General features: G+C 38.1%; 1 protein-coding gene across 1 annotated transcript in view; it reads right to left on the bottom strand.

Moving 5' to 3' along the window:
• Window positions 1-26002, bottom strand: part of Bet1 (blocked early in transport 1) — a 272114-nt gene that overhangs the window by 180003 nt on the left and 66109 nt on the right. Inside the window, exon 2 of the mRNA XM_067138955.2 lies at window positions 22409-22488. Within this exon, the coding sequence (XP_066995056.1) occupies window positions 22409-22427 (19 nt within the window). The 5' untranslated portion in view covers window positions 22428-22488. The remainder of the gene's footprint in view (window positions 1-22408; window positions 22489-26002) is intronic.

Raw genomic sequence — 26002 nt, 5'->3', positions numbered from 1 at the left:
CTCACTTCAAACATTGATATAGGAATTAGAAAGATGTTTCTGAAGATTTTCATCTGGAGCGTGGCACTGTATCGAAGTGAAACATGGACGTTAACTACAAAGGGCACTAGGAAATTCTTGCAATACGCAAAAACGGTTGGCTGGACACCCCTGTTATGGTGAGGGGTGAAAACAGGTCTAGAAGACAGCAAGGTACAACCTTCACACCCATTGTTACCAAGCAGTGGGATTGAAAGCAAGTAAAGGGGTCAGTGTTGTCTAAAGGCGAATATCGCGCAATTATCCGCTACAATTTTGCTCATGGATTAACTGTTGACCAGTGCCTGGAGGAAATGACTCCTGTGCTGGGGAAAGACCGTCCACATCGGACAACAATTTTCCGCTGGTACAAAGAGTTCCAGAGGGGAAATTTTGGGGTTGAAGACGATCCTCGTTCTGGGCGACCGCCTGAATCAGTGACTGAGGAAAACGCTGAAGCTGTGAGGAAAATGTTGCAGCAAGGAAGGTGGTTGACATATGTGAAGCTTATTTCCAAAAGGTACCAAATCCAAAAAAATCGAAATTGAGATTATAATAGAAACGTACATTGGTATGTAGCTCCATCGTACGAAAGAAAAAGAAATAGCCAAACCGACCTAAATCCATATCAAACAGGGCATTAAAAATCTTGCTTAATACCAATAAGTACCAAATCCTGTGGCCTGAATGTGCCAATACGTACCGTATCCATGCAGCCAATGAGAGGCCATTTCTGGGTTATGTGAACAGCAGCAAAATGGCCGCGCTATGTTTGCATGACGTGAAGTGACAGTTTTCTTACGAAGTTGGTTTTGTTACTGTGTGCTTTTGTTTTTCAAAACTATGGAATCAGATATCTCAGGTGAGTACTGTGATACCCCTGAAGAAGTAAATAAAGCAATTAAGAGGGTATTTGCTCCAGGTAAATGGAAGAAGACGTGTACTAAAGTGCAAAAGTACGAGAGTAAAGCGAGTGTTAAACCAAAAATTGCTTGTTTCAACAATATTGGTGTGATTTGTAGAGCCCGTGATTCAACAGAACAAGAAATAGTAGTGTTTGATGGTGCCTGGGAGAATAAAGATGCTGTTTCTAAAAAAAAAAAAAAAATTGCTTTGTACATTGATGTTGTATCACCAGAAAGGCATAGGCCTAATCAAAAGACAAAATTTATGCGTGTTTTAAAGAAAATGACGATTAAATATAAAGCTAGAAGTGATAGTGGTGTCAGTGCACTGGATAATATTATCCATTGTCTAGTTCACAAGTTATTTACTATATTCAAGTTCTTTACACAAACTACAATCATAATTCCTTAAGTTCAGTACTGGTTCTTTGCATTATTTTCATTGTTTTGTTCAATTTTATTTAATATTATTTAAATAATCTGTGCCTTCACTGTAAATACCTTAAATCTAATTATTGTATAACTAAATACAGTCAGTTTTATCGAAGATTCTGATGACAGCAGTGAAATTTATGTCTTTCAGGTGAAGGTATTTAGTGTTTCAGGCCCACAAAGTACCAAATCCATCATTTTCTTTGAATATTTCCTGAACTGCAAAAGCTTCAACAGAAATAATTTGTATAACAATGCATTTATTCTATCTGAACATAATAAAAGTGCTCAAATGAATTTTCAGTTGAAATTTTACACTCTGAGCATTTTTCTTCTCTCCTGTAAAAAAAATACTTTTTTGGATTTGGTACCTTTTGGAAATAAGCTTCTCATATCGGCAGGTATAAGAGATATGCTTACAATATAGTGATATTTTTTTATTCCACCTTTTCAATACAATTGGTTTTATGTTGTTTTAGAAAATCATAATGCTACAACACTATTTTATAGGGACATGTTTCGCTTGATTTGAAGCATCCTCAGCCTATGTAATCATCTCAAGGTTAAGACCTGTCATTTTAGATTTGCTTTGACAAATTTGTGCTTAATTATAATTCTAAAACTAAGTAATAAAATACATAAACACAGGCATTTGTGAACACACAAATAGTTTAACAATATGAATGACTATACTAAAATTGGAATATCCGTTAATTCTAAAGACACTGATGTCCAAAACAGAGTATCTTCAAATTGTTGAAAATTTGGCTGAAATTGTTTTCCCAAAGTTCTAGTATTTTAAAAACCATTATAATTTGACTTCTATGTTAAAATTTGAGTCGTAATTTTTGTTAAAACTTATTGGTGTCTGAAGATTAAAATCTTGGATATGTTGGAATTCTGCTTCAGGTATTAATTTTGAGGCTTGCTACTGTAATTTATTAGATTTGAACAGTAAAATGCTGAATTAGGTAGTTTCATCGAATTAGTCTTGTTTTGACGATCAGATTTTCCTTTGGTAGTAATTTGTATTTATGAGGGTTTAGTCAAAAGGGACGTCAATCCAAAATCTTGAGGTGTTGATTTGTTACTTTCACAATATTTCAATGATGGTGCGTCTGTAACAAAGGAAATTTTTGTGAATAATGTTGTGTGTTATTGTACTTTTACAGTGATCTAATGGTTTGTATTCACTTACCCCTTTGACTGCTACTACAAAACTTCGTGGTATTTGTTACATTACGGTGACTGTTATCTGTTGTGGTTCTACTCCTTGTGTTATACGTATGGAAAAACTGTTGTGAAGGGCGGGTAGGGGACTTAGGGAAAGAAATATTTGGCGGAGCGTTAGAGATTGGTGTATCATGTGGTGAGGAGTCCTTATCTGTTGTCAAGGTGGGGGTAGGGGAGGAAACAGTAGGCGGGGCGTTGGACCTTGGCGTGTTGTATGAAGAAGAATCTTTATACGCTGGGAGTTTTCAGATTAAATGTCTTAAAGAATTTTCTATTATCTGATTTGAAAGTTTGTAGTAATATTGGCAATTGATCTATTAACGGACTTTTTGTATCGACCGCGTCATTCAGGTTTATTTCCTTATTAAAATATTGATCCAAATAAATATATATATTTTCGAACTCCATCATTAGCTTCCCTTTTTCAATCCTTTTGATTATTTTGAGGTCTTTGTCTATTGAGGTATATTGATGGCCGGTTTCTTTCATATGGTTACTCATTGCAGAGTTGTTTTTTTTTTTTTTTTGCTATGGGCTTTACGTCGCGCCGACACAGATAGGTCTTATGGCGACAATGGGATAGGAAAGGCCTAGGAGTTGGAAGGAAGCGGCCGTGGCCTTAATTAAGGTACAGCCCCAGCATTTGCCTGGTGTGAAAATGGGAAACCACGGAAAACCATTTTCAGGGCTGCCGATAGTGGGATTCGAACCTACTATCTCCCGGATGCAAGCTCACAGCCGCGCGCCTCTACGCGCACGGCCAACTCAGTGGAGTATTTATTACGCTTTAAAGCGTTAACGTGTTCCCTGTATCTAGTAAGAAAGCTGCGGCCAGTTTGGCCAACATATGAAAAATTACACTGTGTGCATGATAGTCTGTATATTCTGGGAACCTTGATATTTGTTTTTGTTGGAGTTTACTATGTTATGATTGAAGAATACGTTTTTATTGGTGTTGTGTGTTTTGAAGGCTATTTGTATAACCCCTATTTTCAGTGGGTTTGCTATCTGATGAATCGTTGGACTGGTGTACGAAAAAGGTAGAAGAGACCCTCCACATCTCTGCACCAGCTATTCATTCAATTCTACATGACCATCTCCATGTTAGGATGGTTTGTTCCCTTTGGGTGCCCCATTCACTTTCAGAGGAACATAGGGCACATTGAGTGAAATGGTGCCGAAAAATGCTAAAATAGTTTGAAAATGGGACTTCGCATAACATCAATAGCATCGTTACAGGTGACGAAAATTGGCTTTATTATTACGATGTCCCAACAAAATCCTAGAACAAGGTGTGGCTGTTTGAAGATGAGGGTACTCCTGTGACTATGCGAAAGTCAAGGTCAGTGAAGAAAAGGATGATTGCAGTATTCCTCACTAAACGGGGCATCCTTACTCGAGTTGTGCTAGAACTGCGAAGTGGTACAGTGAGACTTGTCTGCCTCAGGTCATCCAGGCTCTCAAGCAGCTCCATCCAAAGTCACGGCTCAACACTTGGCTCTTGCATCACGGCAATGCTCCAGCACATCGTGCTAATGTAACAATGGATTTTCTTGCCAGATCAGGGTTGACTGTGCTTGATCACCCTCCATACAGTCCTGATCTTGCCCCATGTGACTTGGCACTTTCCAGAAGTGAAGATGAAGCTGAAAGGGCGGCATTTTGCATCCAACGAGGAGCTTCTAGAAGCATGGGATCAAGAGTGTGAAAATATAACCAAAGAAAAGTGGCAGAGTTGGTTCAGTGACTGGTTTCAACGTATGGAGAAGTGTATTGAGTGTGGTGGAAATTATTTTGAAAAAGTCTAAAGCATTCACTCACATTGCAAAACTTTCCTAGTGCCCTTTGTAGCTCGGAAAGAAAGAGAAAAGCTTTTGAAATGTGGTATTGCAGAAGAATGCTGAAGGTGAGATGGATAGATCGAATCACGAATGAAGAGATACTGAATCGAATCGGTGAGAGCAGATTGAATTGGCTAAATTTGACGAGTGGAAGAGATAGAATGATAGGACACATCTTAAGACATCCAGGACTTGTTCAGTTGGTTTTTGAAGGAAGTGTAGGCGGTACGGATGGTAGGGGTAGACAAAGGTATATGACAAGCAGATTAGAGCAGATGTATGATGCAATAGTTATGACAAAATGAAAAGTTTAGCACAGGATAGGGTGACATGGAGAGCTGCATCAAAGCAGTCTACGGGCTGATGACTCAAATAACAACAACAATAATAATAATAATAATAATAATAATAATAATAATAATAACAACACAGATAAAATAATAATATCAAGAAGAAGAAGAATACAAATGAATGCTTGTAACGGGATTTGAACCGTTACAATTCACCTCTCATAAATAAATCGAAGAACAAAGAATCGATTGATTTATGAACAACATAATATATATATAACACTGACATAAACACTTTTAAATGAGTATACAACAATTTTTTTTTAAACACATCAATACATTTGATAAAATATCACTTATATGAGAACTTTTCTCACACATTGTCATCATAGATAACTCTTAAGTGTCCTGTTCTCTCCTTATCATACAATTCACAACAATATAGCACTTATTTTTCCATGTACTGGAGTTCAGTGCACCAACACACTTGATTCACACGCAAAATCACAGAAGTTAGTTTTTTATGCCAGCTTCTTACAAAAATAACAATTATCTTAGTAATATCTCAGTAAATCCCACGTGACGTACTTCTTTAAATTTCTGATGTTATAAGTACTGACAATATTCCCTTCCTGATCTTTTAAGGAATATGCACACTTCCCAATATGGTTCACAATCGTGAAATACCCCTGATACAAATGAAGGAATTTAGACATATTTCCCGCATCTGCAGATGATGGAAATGGATCTCTGAATAGCACCTTGTCACCCAAACTGAATTCATCCAATTTTGCCCTTTTCTGCTGGCAAATGTATTTATTTCCTGCTCTGATTAAATTTTCCCTGGCCGGCTGGATATAATAATCCTTAGATACTCCCTCTCCCAACTCTAAACCTAACATACTTGCAATTTGATTGGTTGGCTTCCTACCATAATGAATTTCGTAAGGCGTTCCCGTAGACTCGTGTAACGTAGTATTACACCATCGTTCTACATCACCTAGTCGTGAAAACCACGAAATGTGCTTATTGTGTACGTAGGCTCTAAATATCCCCCGTATCTCTCTCATGACCCGCTCGACCATATTACCTTGTGATCTGATAATATTCTGAGTGGACATCCAAACTCAAGAATATATCTGTCAATAACCTTCTTCAGGCAAACCCTTCCAGTAGCTTTTCTCAGGGGATACATTTTGACATATGCTGAAGGCATCAATCAAAACGAACACATACAGTATCCATATCGAGATTTTAATAGTTGCCGAACAGATCTACGCATATAAGCTGACCTGGCTTGTCTACAATGGCGGCCTGCCGTAGCCCCTCTAACGTCCTGTTAGGATGCTTACTGCACTGACATAGATCACAAGTCGCAAGTAATTTACTAATACTCCTTCCCATATTCTTCCACACAAAATTCCCTTGAATAGCATAAAGAACCTTTTTTGCCCCAAAATGACCGAGTTCTTTGTGGTAATACCAAAGCATATCTTCCTGTATTGACTTTGGTATACAAACTTTAAATTGTCCAGAATGACACTTCCTTGACAGGAAACCACTACTTAGTTTGTACTCATGTTTACCTTCCTTCAACACATCATCTGCCTCCTTATCTCTTAGCAATGTCAGGATAGCATACATCTCATTCTCCCTCGCATGTTCCAACATGAGATGACATAATCGATCCCGTTCTATCATATTATCCGTTACAATCCCCACACATACCAGTATTCTTTCTCTTATCTCTACATACCTGGACTCAGTATTACCTGACAGATTCCTACTGAGGAAATCGGCCAAGACATTATCTTTACCCTTAATATATCAAATCATAAAGTCATATTCACTGATAGCCAAAATCCATCTTGTCATTCTAAAACTTGTAAACTCTGTCCATATCTCAAACTTATTTCCTAATACATACATCCTAAACGTACTTAATGAATAAATAATGGCTAAGAACTCAATTTCCGTAATGGTATACCTCTTTCTGTCAAGCTGAGTCCCTGACTCGCCAAGGAAATAATACCCAAATTTCCTTCATTATCCCTCTGGCACAAACATCCGGAAATACCCTTTTCCCATGCATCGGTCATGAGTATGAACTCGCGATCAGGCATAGGGTATTTTAACATAACGGCATCATTAAAACCTTTGTTCAGCCTAAGAAATGCCTCATCATGTTCAACTGCCCCTTCCATTTAGCTCCGCCTTTCAATAATCCTCTAAATGGCTCTAACAATGCTGCATATTGAATAACGAAATGTCTAAAATAATTACATACCCCTAAAAATGATTTTAACTGTTCAACATACGTGGAGTACTTGTGCTCTTAATCTTCTCTAATCTTGTGCGTTCTCGTTTTACCCCTGTGTAGATACAGTGTGCCCCAAAAATGTAATCTATTGTGTGCAAAATGTAGACTTATCCAGTTTTACTGTGAAACCCACCTCTCTAATTTTCTGTAACTCACCAGGCGAGTTGGCCGTGCGCGTAGAGGTGCACGGCTGTAAGCTTGCATCCGGGAGATAGAAGGTTCGAATCCCACTATCGGCAGCCCTGAAAATGGTTTTCCGTGGTTTCCCATTTTCACACCAGGCAAATGCTGGGGCAGTACCTTACTTAAGGCCACGGCCGCTTCCTTCCAACTCCTAGGCCTTTCCTATCCCATCGCCGCCATAAGACCTATCTGTGTCGGCGCGACGTTAAGGCCCTAGAAAAAAAAAAAAATTTCTGTAAAACTATGTCCAAATGTTCCACGTCTTCCTCAGAAGTGTGAGATGCTACAACCACGTGATCAATATAATCGTAACAAAATCCCCTGTATCCCGACCTAAAACTCTAGACACAGCACGAATCAACACTGTGGCGATGTCTTTGTCCCAAATGGGGTCCTGGAAAATTGATACAAAAAGTTCTTATATGCAGAGGCTGTGAGAGGTCTGTCCTCTTTTCTGAGGAGAATTTGCTAAAATGAAGAAGACAAATCCACGATGGCAAACCATGTTTTTCCTTCAAAACGCTGAATGAGTTCTTCACTGTTTCAGGCCTCTGTTAATCTGCCTCAATTCTCTGATTCATCAGCCTGACATCAATACATAACCTTACAGACCCATCCTTCTCGGCAACAACAATTAAAGGATAAATACTGTGGCTACAAGATGGTTCAATTATTCTGTATTCGAGCATAATGTTTATTTGTTCTTCGACGGCACTAGCATATTTAAGTGGAATGGGGTACTTAGGTCCCACAAATTATCAATGGTCATGTACCACAAATTTGTGTTCATATACGTGTGGTCTTCCTGGCTTATCACTGAATATGTCCCGATGCTCAACTAACATTGAACACAATTGCTCTTCCTGTAATTCACTCAAATTACTTCTTGCTACTGCCTCATACAGACTATCCCTCGGATCCTGTCGTATGGACACGTGAGACACGCCAAAATATTTCCTCTCACCAGGAACACCTTCACTCACCTCTCGTATATCTTTAATAGAACACACGTGAGCAACACCTACCTCAGACCCTCATAATTTACATATACTTCTTTGCTAGTTTTCCCCCAGGACAAACAAACACTACCTAAATCAAAGTCTAATCTAGCTCCATGATTTGTAAGCAGTCAGTTCCTTAAATAACCGAATACACAAGGCATCGTGATTGGTACCGCTATTGTTTTACTGACCCTCTGTGACTTACTACCAACAGCTGTTATAATGACGGTTTGCCTTACAGGAATTTCCGTTATATTCTTTCTTTCAGAACTTCTTCATAAAGCTTGGAGCTAATACATAACCTTTTACTACCAGAATCTAATAATACTTTCACTTCCCTTCTCCATATCATAATCTCTGTCGTCGGAGTCACTACCTCACTGCTTATATCCTCAGTATTATAAGTACTTACATCACTTAACAGATCACTCCTTATAGCTAAATTAATACCACTATTAATCAATTTATTATCTATGACAACATCATTACTTAAAACATTTGACTTATCATTACATACAACATACAAGTATGAAGGATGAGTTTTTCACCTAATCAATACTTTATTCTATAAAATGTTTAGAATTATTTACATTAAAAAACAGTACCAGTTTCGACCTGTAAATAGGTCGTCATCAGCTGTTGGTGAACATGCTTAATAGCGACTGTACATATTAAAAAATTACTAAAAATTAATTAAAAAAGAATGCCTTATTCTAATATAATACTAATGTTAAGATATATACATATGGTACAATTAAAGGGCTTTGACTTGTTGGAATCCCATTCAAATATCTATGCAGTATGCGAACCTTGTCAAACAATATATGAGGGCAGATCAAAAAATAAGTTGCAATTCCCAGTTATGGCCATTTATTACACTACCTATACAACAGCAACACGACTATAACGACATACACTGTAACGTCACTTTTCCACATAGTTTCCAAGAGACTCCAAACATTTCTGCGAACGCACAACCAACTTGTTGATGCCGGATGCATAGAAAGTTCCTCCAGCGTTCTGCGACCACTCGGAGACAGCGGCCTCCACCTCTTCATCGGTCTGGAAACGTCGACCACTGAGCTCCGTTTTTAGCTTACCGAACAGATGAAAGTCGCATGGCGCTAGGTCGGGACTGTAGGGTGGATATTGCCAGACCTTCCACTTGAAACACTGCAGCAGTTCTCTCGTTTGGCGGGCCTTGTGAGGTGTTGCATTATCGTGCAACAAAATCACACCGGCGCTCAATTTCCCCCGCCGCTTCTCTTTAATCGCTTTACGCAACCGGTGCAACGTTTGACAATAAGACGCCGCGTTGGTTGTTGTTCCTTTCGGCATGAATTCCACGTGCAGCAAACCCTCCATGTCAAAGAACACTATCAACATAACCTTACCGGCTGAAGGTTGAACCTTGGTCTTCTTCCGTTGTGGTGATGAGGGGTGCACCCATTCCATTGATGTTCTCTTCATTTCGGGGGTGAAGTGGTGGACCCACGTTTCGTCGCCTGTGACGATTCGCCGCAGAAACCCGTTGCTGTCTGCGGCATAGCGTTGCAAAAATGCCAAGGAGGATTGGAAAAGTTGTACCTTGTGCTCATCGGTGAGGAGACGTGGGACCCATCTTTCACACAGCTTACGATATCCAAGGTCCTCGTGAACAATGGACGAACACACTGCCATACGACATATTCAGCTGCGTCGCGATTTCTCTCAGTTTAATGCGCCGGTTCTGTCTAATGATCGTATTCACACTGTTGACCTTTGCACGGGTCCTGGACGTTGCGGGCCTGCCTTTGCGATTGTTGTCCGTGATATCCGTGCGTTCGGCTTCGAATTGCTGACACCACTTTACGATACCTTGCCGGAAAATGGACCGCTCCCCGTACACAGCACTAATTTCACGATGAATGTCCGTGTAATTCTTCCTTTTGGCCCATAGGAATTGGACCGTCACATGCACCTGATATTTGGAGTGAACGTCCAGTTGACGCGCCATTGCATTTGGCCGCTATTCACACAATACTAAACAAGACACCACAGCAACCTACCTAACAGATGTGTGGGCAGTGTCTGTCCCTTTCTCCGCTGTGCCCACGTTTGCGACACACAGTGCGCTGCTGCGGCGCGTTAGTGCAACTAACCTTTTGATCCACCTACATATATACATATGGTACAATGGAGGGCTCTGGCTTGCTGGAGTCCCAGGAATGCCACATATTCCAAAAATTGTATAGCTGAGAGGTTAAAAATAGGTTACAGTTCTTAGAGAATAAAGGGTCACTGAGGTTTTGGTGTCAAGTTCAAATATCTATGTAGTATGCCAACATTATGTCCAACTGTTGTATAGATAGAATCAAGGAGCATTGTTGGGCCACCATTTTGTGGGGAACGTTGCGTTCAGAAGATTGAGGTTATATAACTTGTTTAACAGGTACTATGTTCATTCTTAGTCTATGTCGTTGCTGATACATGCTAGTTTTCAGGATCTTTGTTGAGGCATATCATGCTATGTATGATATATTGAAGTTAAAGAAAGTAGGTTAATACAGCTCCCCTCTTCATACTTGCATTTACGCTCAGGTAAATTCAGAAATCTGAGAAAGAAAACGGAAGTAGAAATTAGAATAACTGATAGAGAGTGCCTGCTAAATGGATTGTGTGCTATTAAGCAGGTTCACCAACAGCTGATGATGACCTATTTACAGGTCTAAACCGGTAATGTTTTTTAAAAATGTAAATAATTCCAAACACTTTGTAGAATAAAGTATTGATTAGGTGGAAAACTCATCCTTCATACTTGTGTGCTCAAATTATCAATACAGACAACGAAGCTGATAGATTATAGTATTATCATTACTTAGGTCACAATCATGTTGTTCTCTTAAATCTACTTTCACTACACAATTATCTCCATTATATACCTGTTTCTGACAACTTATACCTTCGGACTGCCCACATGACCCACTTATCCAGTCCGCTGAGAGTTTAAAGTGCTCTGGCTCGATGATGACTCCTGAATATCATTCGTATTAGGCCTATTATTATCTCTCTGACTATTCTGTCCAGAATTTCTCACATAATTCACATGTTCATGCCTTCCATTTTCAGATGGTCTCTAGTAACTCTGCTGATCCCTATCACTATTGAAATTTCTATTAATCCTCTGCTGATCATAATTATTACCCCTCCTTTGATAATTATCTGACCTGTTTCCCCCTCTCTCTATTGTTCTACTTTGTGGTCGATTACCACCTACGCTACTATTCAGAGCCTCAAAACTATCTAATAATACCTCCATTTCTTTCGTAGTACTGACTTTTTGCACACAGGCAGCTTTCCTAATCCTATCAGAATAATGTTTTAACATAATCCTTACGATATCGACTTTTGCCCCAATACTGTTAAGATTCTTCCATGTGAGCATGTGTGCCAAAAAATATTCAGCTATAGGCACTCCCTCCTGTTGTCTATATTTACCAAACATAATACGATCTCCTTCACGACCTTGTACATTTTCATCCCAAAACTTGTCAATGACCTTCTCTTTAAATTCTCCTAAATTAGACATATTATTACTGTACACTTGAAACCATGTTTTACTTTCACCGATGAAGGCATTAGACAAGATCTCCAACATGCATTCCCATTCGATAATATTATCCCTCAACTTACTTGCAAATTTTTTCTCAACTAGTTTTACAAATTCCATAGGATTAAACTGTTTTCCAGAAAACTTAAGCAAATCTTGGTCCCTATTGTATAAACCACTCGTTACAACTATTTCTCTTGTAGTCTGACCTTCTCTAATTTCCTGCCGTAGTACTCTCTTGATATAGATGTTGATTCCCATAGGGAACCTGAAATATTTGTCCCGAATGAGTAAATACCAATATAAATGGTCCGCTATTGGACATTATAAATTTTCCAGCTAACTCATTTCTCGTTGCCAGTGTTTCGCTCCAGTGAGCCCAACTTAGCACACTGGGGCGAAACGCTGGCAACCAGGAATGAGTTAGCTGGAAAATTTATGATGTCCAATAATGGACCATTTATATTAGTAGTTCTCTCTGACAATTCAAAACTGTTTCTTCTGCTACTCTCAGCATTCTCTTTAATTATTATTCTAAATTCTTCCTGTGATTTTTTCCTTTTTCTCTGTCACCTTCTGTGACAAAGTTAGTTCACTGACCCGCCCAAGCTTTCTTTCCACCTGTTCAACTCTACTGACACATTCCCTCGTATCTTGCACAACTTCATTATGAATCTTGTCTAATCTTTTCTCTATGATTTCATGAATTTCTTCCCGATTACTAGAAATCGTATTACTTAACTGTGTGATATTTTTTCTATTCTCTGTACATGTTCCCTTGACTTCCTCAATCTGAGTACGAAGATCGCTCCGGCTCAACTACGGTTCACCTCTTATGTAAACACATTCTTTATTTAACTTATTTCCTAGCTTAGATATTTGATCAGTTACCCCTAATTACTTAATATCTATTTTACAATTTAGTGATTCACTCAACCCATCTATTTTATTACTGATCACATTCAAATTTTTGTTATTACTGCCAATTATTTCTTCCACTCATTTATTACTATTTTTGTTATTAATATCAATCTTTTCCTTCCTACAGCTATCAATGACTTCTTCCATTCCTTTATTACTATTTTTGTTACTACTGTTTATTTGTTCCATTTTACTACATAGAGAGTTGACCTGCTTATTACAATTTTTATTGGTGATACAAAGCTGCAACAGGTAGATAATTTCAAGTATTTAGGATGTGTGTTCTCCCGGAATGGTAATATAGTAAGTGAGATTGAATCAAGGTGCAGTAAAACTAATGCAGTGAGCTCGCAGTTGCGATCAACAGTATTCTGTAAGAAAGAAGTCAGGTCCCGGACCAAATTATCTTTACATCAGTCTGTTTTCAGACCAATTTTGCTTTACGGGAGCGAAAGCTGGGTGGAGTCAGGATATCTTATTCATAAATTAGAAGTAACAGACATGAAAGTAGCGAGAATGATTACTGGTACAAACAGGTGGAAACGATAGCAGGAGGGTATTTGGAATGAGGAAATAAAGGTTGAGTTATGAATGAACTTGATGGATGAAGTTGTACGCATAAACCATCTTTGGTGGTAGGTCATGTGAGGCGAATGGAGGAGGATAGGTTACCTAGGAGAATAATGGACTCAGTTATGGAGGGTAAGAGAAGTAGTGGGAGGCCAAGACGATGATGGTTAGACTCAGTTTCTAACGATTTAAAGATAACAGGTATAGAACTAAATGAGGCCACAGCACTAGTTGCCAATAGAGGATTGTGGTGACATTTAGTAAATTCACAGAGGCTTGCAGACTGAACGCTGAAAGGCATAACGGTCTATAATGATGATCAGAGCCCTGAAGTTAGGCATTTATTTTTGGTTAAAATAGGCAGGCAAAAAGGTACTTGAAATACTGAAAATAGGCAGTACTGTAATTAAAATAGGCATTTATTAGGAGTGAAAGCAAAGAGAAATCTCACTCATTATTAATGAATATATGTATTTTAAATACTCTTTCATTTCTTTAATATCAATTTATCACATAATTAGCGTACTTACTCTCACTTTCCTTGGTTACAAGCAACAACAAGGTGCTTTTTCAAAGTATCAACTGTCATAGACAGACGTTTGTCAGAAAGAATGTTTTTCATCATGGAAAAGGAACGTTCTACTTCCACTGCAGTGAATGGCGCAAATTTGAAACAAGCTATTTCGGAAGGACATATGCCAGTTAAAACAGAATTTTCAACTTTCAGAACATCACGAATGTTCTTCATTTTTTCAATGTCCACATTAGCACGCAGAACACGTTTACACTTTTCACTTACACTGCTTCCTTTTTGTCCTGGTGCTTGCAGCAGTTGATTTACTGCATCTTTGAAGATCGCCATAGATGATACCAGCGAATCATCTCTTTTCTCCAACTTCAAGATTGCTTCCGGTATCACACTATAATGTGCTGTTATAAATGCCAGATCACTGCTGAGCTCTTCATGGTCCAACAACTTTTTTACCTCACGAACTGAAGCAACTTCATCTACTGATACGGCATGAAGTACCTCACGTATCTTGTCCAAATTGTTGCTGTAATATATGACTGCTGAGATCCAGGTTCCCCATCTGGTGAGAAGTGGCTGTGGAGGTAAAGGGAGCTCTGGTGCCACGTCCTTGAAAACCTGGATTCGGGAGGGTGATTTTAGGAAGATTTTCTTGGTATTCGAAACTAACTTATCCACGTGAGGATACAAACTTCTTATCTCTTCAGCAATTCTGTGCAGTCCATGGGCTAGACATGTGAGGTGGAGCATTTTAGGAAAGAGAACTTTCAAGGCTGTAGCTGCTTTTTTTCATGTAAGGTGCCGCATCTGTGACAAAAAGTAGGACATCATCATGCTGTATTCCATCCGCCCAGAGTAACATTAATGAATTTGTGAACAACTGTGCCACTGTGGAACCATTTGTTCTCTCCATCTCTTCTGTCGTCAAAAGAAATACTGATGATAGGTCAGTTTGCTTTGCTTCCATAGTTCCAATGATGATGTTGGCCATGTAACGTCCCACTGCATCCGTAGTTGCATCAATGGAGATCCAGATCATCTTTTCTGCAACTCTGCTTCGAATCCTCTGTAGGGTCTCTTCAAAGGAGATATTCAAATACGCTTTTCCTAATGTGGATTCTGAGGGAACATTTTCTTTAGTGTACTTCTGCAGAAACGTCCTGAGGGATTGATTTTCCAGTTTCCAGAACGGAATTCCGGAGTCCAAGAAAGCTTTACATAGATCCAGAGAAAACTGAGATTGCCCACTGGATGTTTTAACTGCTGCTGATTTTAAATTGATCATAGGGACAACAATATTTAACCTAGACTTATGTTTCGTTGTTGCGAAATGTTGAGTTATAAAGTACTTTTTTCGTGATTAATAGATTTTTCACAGATTCTGCAAAAGAGTATAGCTCTATCAGTAGAAAGTGTATCCGAACCGAATTCGCGAGCATAGCCATGTAATTTACCTTGCAACGATGAAAATTTCGGCATGATAAGGCAGCGTGAACACCCGATTTGCCTTTAACAAGTTCAACAGCAGACTAACAGCTTCTTTTATGTTTGACCTGTTAGACAGAAGTGATCTCCTCCTTTCCTCTGCATTATCTTATCATTTTGAAATCTATGGTACCCTCTACTGCACTCAAATCACCGCTGTTGGCAACAATTATCTGACACACTTCCCGAACACTTAAGCCCATTGGGAATCTTCGACCGAAGATCTCCCACTTACCCATCTCAGTAATTGATTATGCTTTTCTGCAGAAGGTCTCTCCGACAACATGGAATTTGGGGGAAGAATCCCCTACATGCAGTATAATTCAACCCCTGGTGTGTGACGTCCATCCTGTCACACCCGAGAGCTCCACTATCGGTTTACAATAGTAAATCTCTCTTTTTGGTACACTTTTCTCCTGAAATGGGCTGATATCAGCCCCTGTATCTACGAGAAATTTGAATATCCTGTCTCGCTCTTTAGCGTGTACCAATATTGAACCAGTTCAGTCATGATCCTTTCGTGGCTGTTCCCATTTTCCAACCGACTGATCTCTATTCATTTGTTGCGGAGGTCTACACGGCATTTCCGCACTTTTCTGGGTTGCGCTTCTCCATGGGCTTTCTCTTGCCTATATTATGAATTGAGAATAAGACAATGGTTCATAATATAGGCAATTATTAACTTCATAAAATTGTTAATATAGGCTATACAACGAAGGTTCAAGGAAAATCACACAAGTCAAGAAATACTGAATCAATTAGCCAGATCTCAAATGGTTTTTAACATGGTTTAAAAAGATGTTCAACAGATGAGTTTCACCCATAAGTTTAAAGGACAATGTAAATACTAAGATTTTAGACAAATGTGTTTTAACTTAAGACGTAACTTTTTTGTTGCATGATCTGTAAAATATTATAAGATTTGTCACTCATGATTACAAAGCATATTCTGGCTCAATAGAATATGTTCACGATCTTATTAAACCTTGGGTAAATGTTAATTGACTGATGATGCTCACAAAAAGGGGTGAAACATGCACCATGTTAACAATTTAATAAGGATGTAAGTCCTCATTAGTTTATTATGTACTGAAAAGGTGGTATTTAATAAAATTATAATAATTTGTACCACACATACCACTTAGCCGAGTAGCTCATCTCCTTTCGCCGAAGTCTTCCCAGCCCAAACTTTGCAACATTTTTGAAACGCTACTCCTTTTTCACCCAGCACAAAGCGACCTGCTTTTCTTTGGACTTTTTCCAGTTCTTGAATCCAGTAATCCTGGTGAGGGTCCCATACACTGGAATCATACTCTAGTGTGGGACTGTAAATAAAGGGTACAGATCCCTGCACATGATAATGATGGTATTTAGTCGTTATAGTAAGGATGTAAAGGAGAGAGCATATAAGTCTCTGGTAAGTACTCATCGAGGTGCCTTATAGCCTTTTTACCATTCGATGTTGTTTGTTTACACAATTTCTCAATAACCTATTTTCCTTCTAGATTACTCCACCATTGAAACAATATGACCCAATCCCGGCTTTTCAACTTATAACGGCACCACATGAAAAGTTCCCCCGTGTTAACAGCCTAATTTTACCACACAATGTTTATTATCCATTAAGCCACTAATGTAACACATTTTATGATTAGCAGTATAGAACCAAGAACTGCTTGTCATGATTTTTTCTCTTTAACCTGTATGTGAACAAACCTAAGATTCTATACTTGCTCAATGATGATGTGTTTGTAATCCATTAACCCATCAATAGAACACTTTTTATGAATAGCAGCATAGAACCAAGACTGAACTACTAGTCATGACTTTTATATCTTAACCTGTGTGTCCGGAAATGTAAGATTCTTTCATGTCCAGATAGAGGAGGAGACTAATGCTAAAGAAGTATTAAAATTTACATATAATAAAAATGACATTTACAATATACAAAAATTGAAAACTAGAAAAGCGGCTGGAATTGATAAGATTTCTGGAGATATACTAAAGACAATGGGTTGGGATATAGTACCATATCTGAAGTACTTATATGATTATTGTTTGGTTGAAGGAGCTATACCAAAGGAATGGAGAGTTGCTATAGTACCCCCTGTGTATAAAGGAAAGGTGATAGACATAAAGCTGAAAATTACAGGCCAGTAAGTTTGACATGTGTTGCATGTAAGCTTTGGGAAGGCATTCTGTCTGATTATCTTAGATGTGTTTGCAAATTTAATAACTGGTTCGATAGAAGGCAGTTCAGTTTTAGGAAAGGTTATTCCACTGAAGCTCAACTTGTAGGATTCCAGCAAGATATGGCAGGTATCTTGGATTCAGGAGGTCAAATGGACTGTATCGCAATTGACCTGTCTAAAGCATTTGATAGGGTGGATCATGGGAGACTACTGGCAAAAATGAGTGCAACTGGACTAGACAAAAGAGTAACTGAGTGGGTTGCTGTATTTCTAGAAAACAGATCTCAGAAAATTAGAGTAGGCAAAGCTTTATCCGACCCTGTAATAATTAAGAGGGGAATTCCTCAAGGCAGTATTACTGGACCTTTATGTTTTCTTATATATAAAATGATATGAGTAAAGAAGTGAAATCAGTGGTAAGGCTTTTTGCAGATGATGTTATTGTGTATAGAGTAATAAATAAGTTACAAGATTGTGAGCAACTGCAAAATGACCTCGATAATGTTGTGAGATGGACAGCAGGTAATAGTATATTGATGAACGGGGTTAAAAGCCAGGTTGTGAATTTCACAAATAGGAAAAGTCCTCTCAGTTTTAATTACTGCATTAATGGGGTGAAAGTTCCTTTTGGGGATCATTGTAAATATCTAGGTGTTAATATAAGGAAAGATCTTCATTGGGGTAATCACATAAATGGGATTGTAAATAAAGGGTACGGATCTCTGCACATGGTTATGCGGGTGTTTAGGAGTTGTAGTAAGGATATAAAGGAGAGGGCGTATAAGTCTCTGGTAAGACCCCAACTAGAGTATGGTTCCAGTGTATGGGACCCTCACCAGGATTACTGGAAAAAAAAATCCAAAGAAAAGCACCTTGATTTGTTCTGGGCGATTTCCGGCAAAATAGTAGCGTTACAAAAATGTTGCAAATTGTGGACTGGGAAGAATTGGTAGAAAGAAGATGAGCTGCTTGACTATGTGGTATGTTCCAAGCTGTCAGCGGAGAGATGGCATGGAATGGCATAAGTTGACGATTAAGTTTGAGTGGCGTCTTTAAAAGTAGGAAAGATCACAATATGAAGATAAAGTTGGAATTCAAGAGGACAAATTGGGGCAAGTATTCATTTATAGGAAGGGGAGTTGGGGATTGGAATAACTTACCAAGGGAGATGTTCAATAAATTTCCAATTTCTTTGAAATCATTTAAGAAAAGGCTAGGAAAACAACAGATAGGGAATCTGCCACCTGGGCGACTGCCCTAAATGCAGGATCAGTATTGATTGATTGATTGATTGATTGATTGATTGATTGAATGATGAGATGTTTCAAGTGGATTGCAAGTCACCACTTTGTTGCCAAATGACACACTCAGACCATGTGAATTTGATTTGCTGTAGACATGTATGTAACAACCTTTTTTTAAATTCTGATTTTACTATTTGACTTTTGTTCTTTGCTAGGCTGAGGATGTCCCCAAAATGAACAAAACATGTACCTATACCTTCACATTTAGGATAAAAACTTTTGTATGTAATATAAAGGTGGAACTCTTAATGTTAATATCTTTAAACTGACCATTCTCTTCATCAGCCAAAGTTATAAAATTCACTTAGCTTGTCTAAAACCCTTCAACTACAAAATGATTACCAAACCTCATGGCGCAACAGCCCCGAAGGGCCATTGCCTACCAAGCAACTGCTGCTCAGCCTGATAGCCTGCAGATTATGGGGTGTCGTGTGGTCAACACAACAAATCCTCTCGACCGTTATTCTTAGTTTCCTAGACCAGATAATCCTAAGTTTTACATTCTTGCTTGTCCTTAAACAGTTGCCTTAATATTAATACTCTACGAAAATATTTCAGGTATGTCCGTTTGTGCATAAAATGGTTTGTTAAAACTGATGAGTGATATGTCCCTTGATGAATAACATGAAGTTCATAACCCTTGAATATGTATTGTACCAGGAAAGCCTATGTCCTGGCCCATATCAATCAAAAGAAACGTTATTCCAGCATAAAATATCCGTCCGACGTACGAACATTTAAATAAAGGTGTGTTCCAGCATGTGCCAGACTTCACGAGTGCACTAGGCGAAGTCAAGTGACGTCACCTGTCGCTCGAAGCTCACCTCCCCTAGAGATATTTCTCGAAAAGAATTTTCTTTTTGCAAGCTTTTCAACGCCTTAACCAATTTCAACGGGACAAATGCTGAATTGTAGCGGACGTCATAAAAGTTAATCCCTGTGAATTTCGAATTAATGCATCCCATGGTTGTTGAGTTATAATAATTTAAAGTCTAAGAAAATTATACACTCACGGTCACATGGCCAAGAGAAACCACCCCTCCCAGCGCCGGCATATATATGTCAAGGCTAACAAGCAGAGCAGCGCAGTACAAGGACGAGTACACAGATGTGTGTGAGTGAGACAGAGAAGAGATCGACCCTCGTACAGTATGTCCGCGCAGTCACGGTGAAAGTACTTGCCGTCGCGTTTCCGGAACACAAAGTTATATCGCCAACAAAATTATAAAAGACGTTGCACTGTATTTAGTACATCGCGTCGCGACTACAGTCTAATTCTAAAGACATTTGAGAATATAATACGAGTGAACTTATTGAAGGGCAAATACCAAATATTTAACGTTCACAGAATATATCATTACGTGTAGACTAGTTTACTTCATATGATATTGAACTTCTACAGAAACTAATGTGTAGAATTACCAGAACTCATTTCTCTTCGAGTATTGAACTGTATTTCTTTATTCACGCCATATTAATATACGACTTACAGTAGTAACCTGGGTGAATACTAAGAACTTTTTCTGAGGTAATATGACGTTATAATAACAAGATAATCAGAAAATAATCCTTAGTGACTTAATGTCCATGTTAAAAGACTGTGATTATTGACTATGATTTGCCTTTTTCAAGTGTGAACTGTGTAATTATGGACGTTTCAGTAACGACTTTAAATAGTATTTCATACAGGAAGGGCTGTGATTATTCATTTAACGTCTTAAAGTTCAATTACACCATAAACTGTGTTCAACAGTAAATGACAGTGTCAGTGATAACTACTCGCACTAAGTGAATTTTTCGTGTGCGAAAAATCACCTTAACGAGCTGCAATTCTACACGATCCAGTTCCAGCCGTCATCACCTCATCGGGGGACGTCAACATGGTGTGTTAAGGGAACATCGCCGACCCTGATTCTCCACGGAACATTCCAGACGTCCATCCTTCAACATTTGTAACAACATTTCTTTCATTAAGTGAGTAGTAACAAACTGACTAAAATTTTCTTATTAATTTTGAACAGTGAAAACTTCAGTGCCGCGTGTGAACAAATATTTCAGAGTTCTCATTCTCAGAAGTGATTAATTTAATTTTCAAATTTAATTTTCATATCTCATAGAAAGACTTTAGGCTTTTCAAGTGTGCTATACATCAAGGTTTACAAACTGAAAAACTGAAAACTTTTAATAGAAATTTAATTTCTCATGTCAATTTGCAATTACAAGTGTGTGCTCATATTTAGAAAGACTTTAGGTGGAAATCTAATACCTAGTCTTCTCACAAATGAAAGACTTTGGAATCAGTGATATTCATTTAATTTTCATGAACAGAATTCAGGAAGATTACGTTCAAACTTTTAATTTCAATGCCAGATTTGAGTCCAATAATCATATTGCAGGGCGAAGAATTAATAAATTGTCAAAAAAAAAAATTTTAACCATCTATTATTCGCTCTGTGAGTCTATCCTACTCTGTATCGGCTCCAAAACCAAGTTCCACTCCCTGAGGTCCTACTCATGCCCATTCCCCAAAAACTTTTCCTGGTACAGTATGTAGTGACAAGGTGTATCCTTTAATGTTTATACTTGTATTGACAAGGCGGACCCATAAAAAAGAATATTTTTGTAGCAGTCAATACGGACCAATTAGACCAAATATGGTCAAAATCATAGAATCAGAAAATCCGTCAGATTCTGCTTCTTTTAATTTAAAAAGCTGTACTTCTTAAATCAAAATGTACTGAGCATTGCTGCCTTTGGATTTCAAAAGTATGGATCTGTGATAGAGGCAATTGCTAAGATCAGAGTAACTGATAGCAGAATAATTACAAGATTCTTTATGGAAGCATAAAATAATTCATTGGATGCTAAGCTAGTGATGTAAGTAAAGAGCACGAGTATTCCCCCTAAGAAGACTAAGAGTAAAATATAGGAATATCAAAATGAGGATGACATTGTCCCTATGGTTGTGGAGATGATACATGTCTGTACAATGATATCGTTATTTATTAACTAATTTATTGATCAGAAATAGGTGTTAATTACTATAAAATGGTTTAAGAGACCAGTACTTACTTTCCGTCGTCTGATGATGAATTTATGGCATTATTAGTTCATTTAATAAATGAGTTGATGTTGACCGTCTCAATTACAATAACATATCAGATGTAAGGCTTTTCAGGCGTTTGCTCTATTAACCAGCGTTTCGTCTTAGGTCTGACACTAGACTCTTCAGAGTGGGATGTGTCATTCAATTACAATAGGCATGAATCTCCGGTTAGCACCACAAACTTCTGAACATTGACCATCAAATAGTCCAGATCGATTTATAAAGAAACTTGTTTGGTTAAGCCGACCCTTTTTTATTCTGTAATGATGTTTTAAAATAAAAATACATTTTGCTAACTAAAACTGTGATTATTCTTAAAATATCACGGGTTATACTTTTTTTTTTTTTTTTTTTTTTTTGAGGGCAGTATATTACTTTGCAACGATAGTGTGAACAATAATTCTTTCCAGAACAGAACATCCTGTCCTGCACAGGGGAAGAAAAAAACACATTCTTCCTCTCTCTTTCTGATAAATAAATAATTAATACCTGCATGAGTTCTTCTCATATTGATCTACAGTTGCTCCAATCTCAGGATGGCAACATAAAAAAATCACTTTATCTTCTTCCTGGAAAGGAAATTAATAACAATATCAAGGATCATGATAAGTATGCTACACACACCCACACACACACACACACACACACACATATATATATATATAAGCTACACATGGAAAAGTTCCTTTACCTCCTATCAATGTTCTGAACTCAGTAATTATTCAATTTTAAAGGTAAACATGAAAGGTACATACATACATACATACATACATACATACATACTAACCCTTAATCAGTTCTGATGACAATTAATATAGCAGAATATTAAAACTCCACCTGCAGCAGTCACTGGATGGACTGAGTAGTTCAGTGGTTCCTGTTGTCAGTCCCAAGCCCGGGTAAAGGAGGGGGGTTGGTTTTGACTACGTATTTGGTCAACCGTAAAAAAAAAAAAAAAATTTAGCCAGAAGACACAAAGAGGCACCTCTCAATCTTAACAATCGAGTTGTAATCTTGTAATCATATCATTATGATCGCTCCTGCATGTACAGTAGAGTCTTGATTATCCGGCCTAAACGGGAGCTGGAGTACGCCGGATCACCGAAAATGTCAGATAATACAGATTAACTTCGAAAATTAACTAAAACAAACAGGAAGGCTATACTGTATCACTAAAACAATGGCATGTTTTACGGTACTATTGAATTAGTAATACAAATGTATAGTAAGTACATGCAGTATTGAACGGAAACATTCCAAATGTCTTACAAAAAGAAACTTGTCAACAATGTCTGCTTGCCTGCTGATTCACGTCTTCTTGCTGCGAGATCCCGCCATCAACGAAAAAATCAACACCTCCGTTGCGCTTGCTTCCGGCTGTTGCTCAATGTAGGTTAATGCCATTTCCAATGCACTTAATACTTCACTGTGAGTCATCGTTTTCTCCTTTTGTTCTGGAATGCCTTTCACTTCTTCATCATCCTCATTTTCGTTAATATTCACAAATTTCACAATTACAAACAATGGGTACCTTCCACCTACTCAATACTTTATTATATCTTGTTACTATACAGTACCGGTTTTGACCTTCACAGAGATCTTCAGCTGATCATAAGATCTAATGTTAACTTAAAATCTAATTTAAAAACATTGCTAAATCGAATGAAGAATGTCATATGAGTGATGATATTAAAATATACATTGATATTACGTGTCCTCTGGTTTTAAGAAACAAGCGTCGATGTTTGTGCGACATACATATGCTATGATCCGTAGATGTTGATTCCCATAGGGAATCTGAAATATTTGTCCCGAATGAGCAAAGTTATAACACCAATATAAATGGTCCGTTATTGGACATTATAAATTTTCCAGTATGCACTAGCCAGCGTCTTGGTAGGTGTGCTAGGTACCAACTGATGAGCCCAATCTAGCACACGAGGGCAAAACGCTGGCAACCAGGAGTGAGTTAGCTGGAAAATTTATAATGTCCAATAACAGACCATTTAATTGGTATTATAAATTTACTCATTCGGGACAAATATTTCAGATTCCCTATGGGAATCAACATCTATATCATCTGATAGCCCAGCAGGCTTCAATTTTTGGTAAAGAGACAAAGTCTCTCATACTGCATTGGCACTGCCGGTGGCTCCAAGTAGCCTACGCAGTGCCCTCCACGATATGCAACAGCCAGCGTCTTGGTAGGTGTGCTGGTACCAACTGATGAGCCCAACCTAGCACACGAGGGCGAAACTCTGGCACCCAGGAATGAGTTAGCTGGAAAATTTATAATGTCCAATAATGGACCATTTAAATTGGTATTACAAATTTACTCATTCGGGACAAATATTTCAGATTCCCTATGAGAATCAACATCTATATCATCTGATAGCCAAGCAGGCATCAATTTTTGGTAAAGAGACAAAGTCTCTCATAGTGCATTGGCACTGCCAGTGGCTCCAAGTAGCCTACACAGTGGCCTCCACGATATGCACTAGCCAGCATCTTGGTAGGTGTGCTAGGTACCAACTGATGAGCCCAACCTAGCACATGAGAGCGAAACGCTGGCAACCAGGAATGAGTCAGCTGGAAAATTTATAACGTCCAATAACGGACCATTTATATTGGTATTATATATATATATATGCTATTTAAAATTTTAGTGTAGTATTCGTAACACATAATTTGTTAAAATACAATTTCTATAAGTTAAAATGTTCGAAGTATTTTTGAGGTACACTTTGGAGTTTAATTAATGTTGGTAAATCATTGCATAGGTTCATGGGTATGTTTGTACCAAGCATTTCAGAATATTCAATGATGTGAACTGTTCATCTTGTGCATTCATACAGTTGTGATGTTCATGATTTACATCGAAATATTTTGTTATTAGTTTCTTTAATACTAATCTCGTTATATGATATTAAATAGGTGCAGATGCTCCCTCTTTGTAGTTGTGTTGTTGGACATGCTAGTAATCTGCAAGAACAGAAAAGAAACGAAGTATAAGAATTTTGCCAATTAGAATATCTACTGAACGTATGGATTGATGGGTGTTTACTTACATAGTGCTGTTGACTAGTCGATGTGTACTGTTAGGGAGCACGTCGTGCACTGCTCCGTGTACGTCTAGGGCTGGACTTGTGGTTATGGAGAGGGGAAGTGGAGGGGCAAGACGGGTAATGATTGGGGAAGGTGAGGTAGAGTGGGGCGTGTCTTCTGGAGGTTCCATGATGTGTATCAGATTCTGTTTCTTTAATTATTTTTAAGTAGGTGTTTTTTAAAAACTGGATAACTGTATTTTAATTAACAAGTTGTTTTACGTCGCACCGACACAGATACGGCTTATGGCGACGATGGTACAGGAAAGGGCTAGGCGTGGGAAGGAAGCAGCCGTGGCCTTAATTAAGGTACAGTCCCAGCATTTGCCTGGTGTGAAAATGGGAAACCACGGAAAACCATATTCAGGGCTGCCGACAGTGGGGTTCGAACAAACTATCTCCCGAATACTGGATACTGGCTGCACTTAAGCAACTGCAGCTATCGAGCTCGGTGATAACTGTATTAAAGATGATATTAACTCCATCTGTAATTTCACTTAAGTTAAAATTTGAGTTAGCATATTGATCCATACTAATGTAAAATTCTACAGTTAGTAGAGGGCCCTTGGGGATCATACTTAGAATCGCTATGTTGTTTTCAATATGTGTAAAATTGTGCTTATAATCCTTGTTATGTTGTTATAGATGAAAAGTGATTATGTTTTAAGGCATTGATATGTTCATTGTAACGGATAAGGAAATTTCTTCCAGTACGTCACAGCCTCACAATTGTCACATTTCATTCGATACATTCCTGAACAACTGTATCTATTATTATCATTAACAGATTTGGCATAGTGTAAAATGTTGGCACTGCTATGTGTGGTTTTATATGCTATTTTTAGATTACGTTTTTAAAAAACATTAGTTATGGAATGACCGTGGGTATTACTGAAGGAGAAAAGTATGTAATCCTTCTCAGAGTCGTTAGCTCTGGTTAGTTTTGATTTGGGTTGATATTTTATCTTCTGAATGATTT

This window comes from Anabrus simplex, chromosome 2 (assembly GCF_040414725.1).
Source record: "Anabrus simplex isolate iqAnaSimp1 chromosome 2, ASM4041472v1, whole genome shotgun sequence".
NCBI lineage: Eukaryota > Metazoa > Arthropoda > Insecta > Orthoptera > Tettigoniidae > Anabrus > Anabrus simplex.
This window is presented reverse-complemented; position numbering and strand designations above follow the sequence as displayed.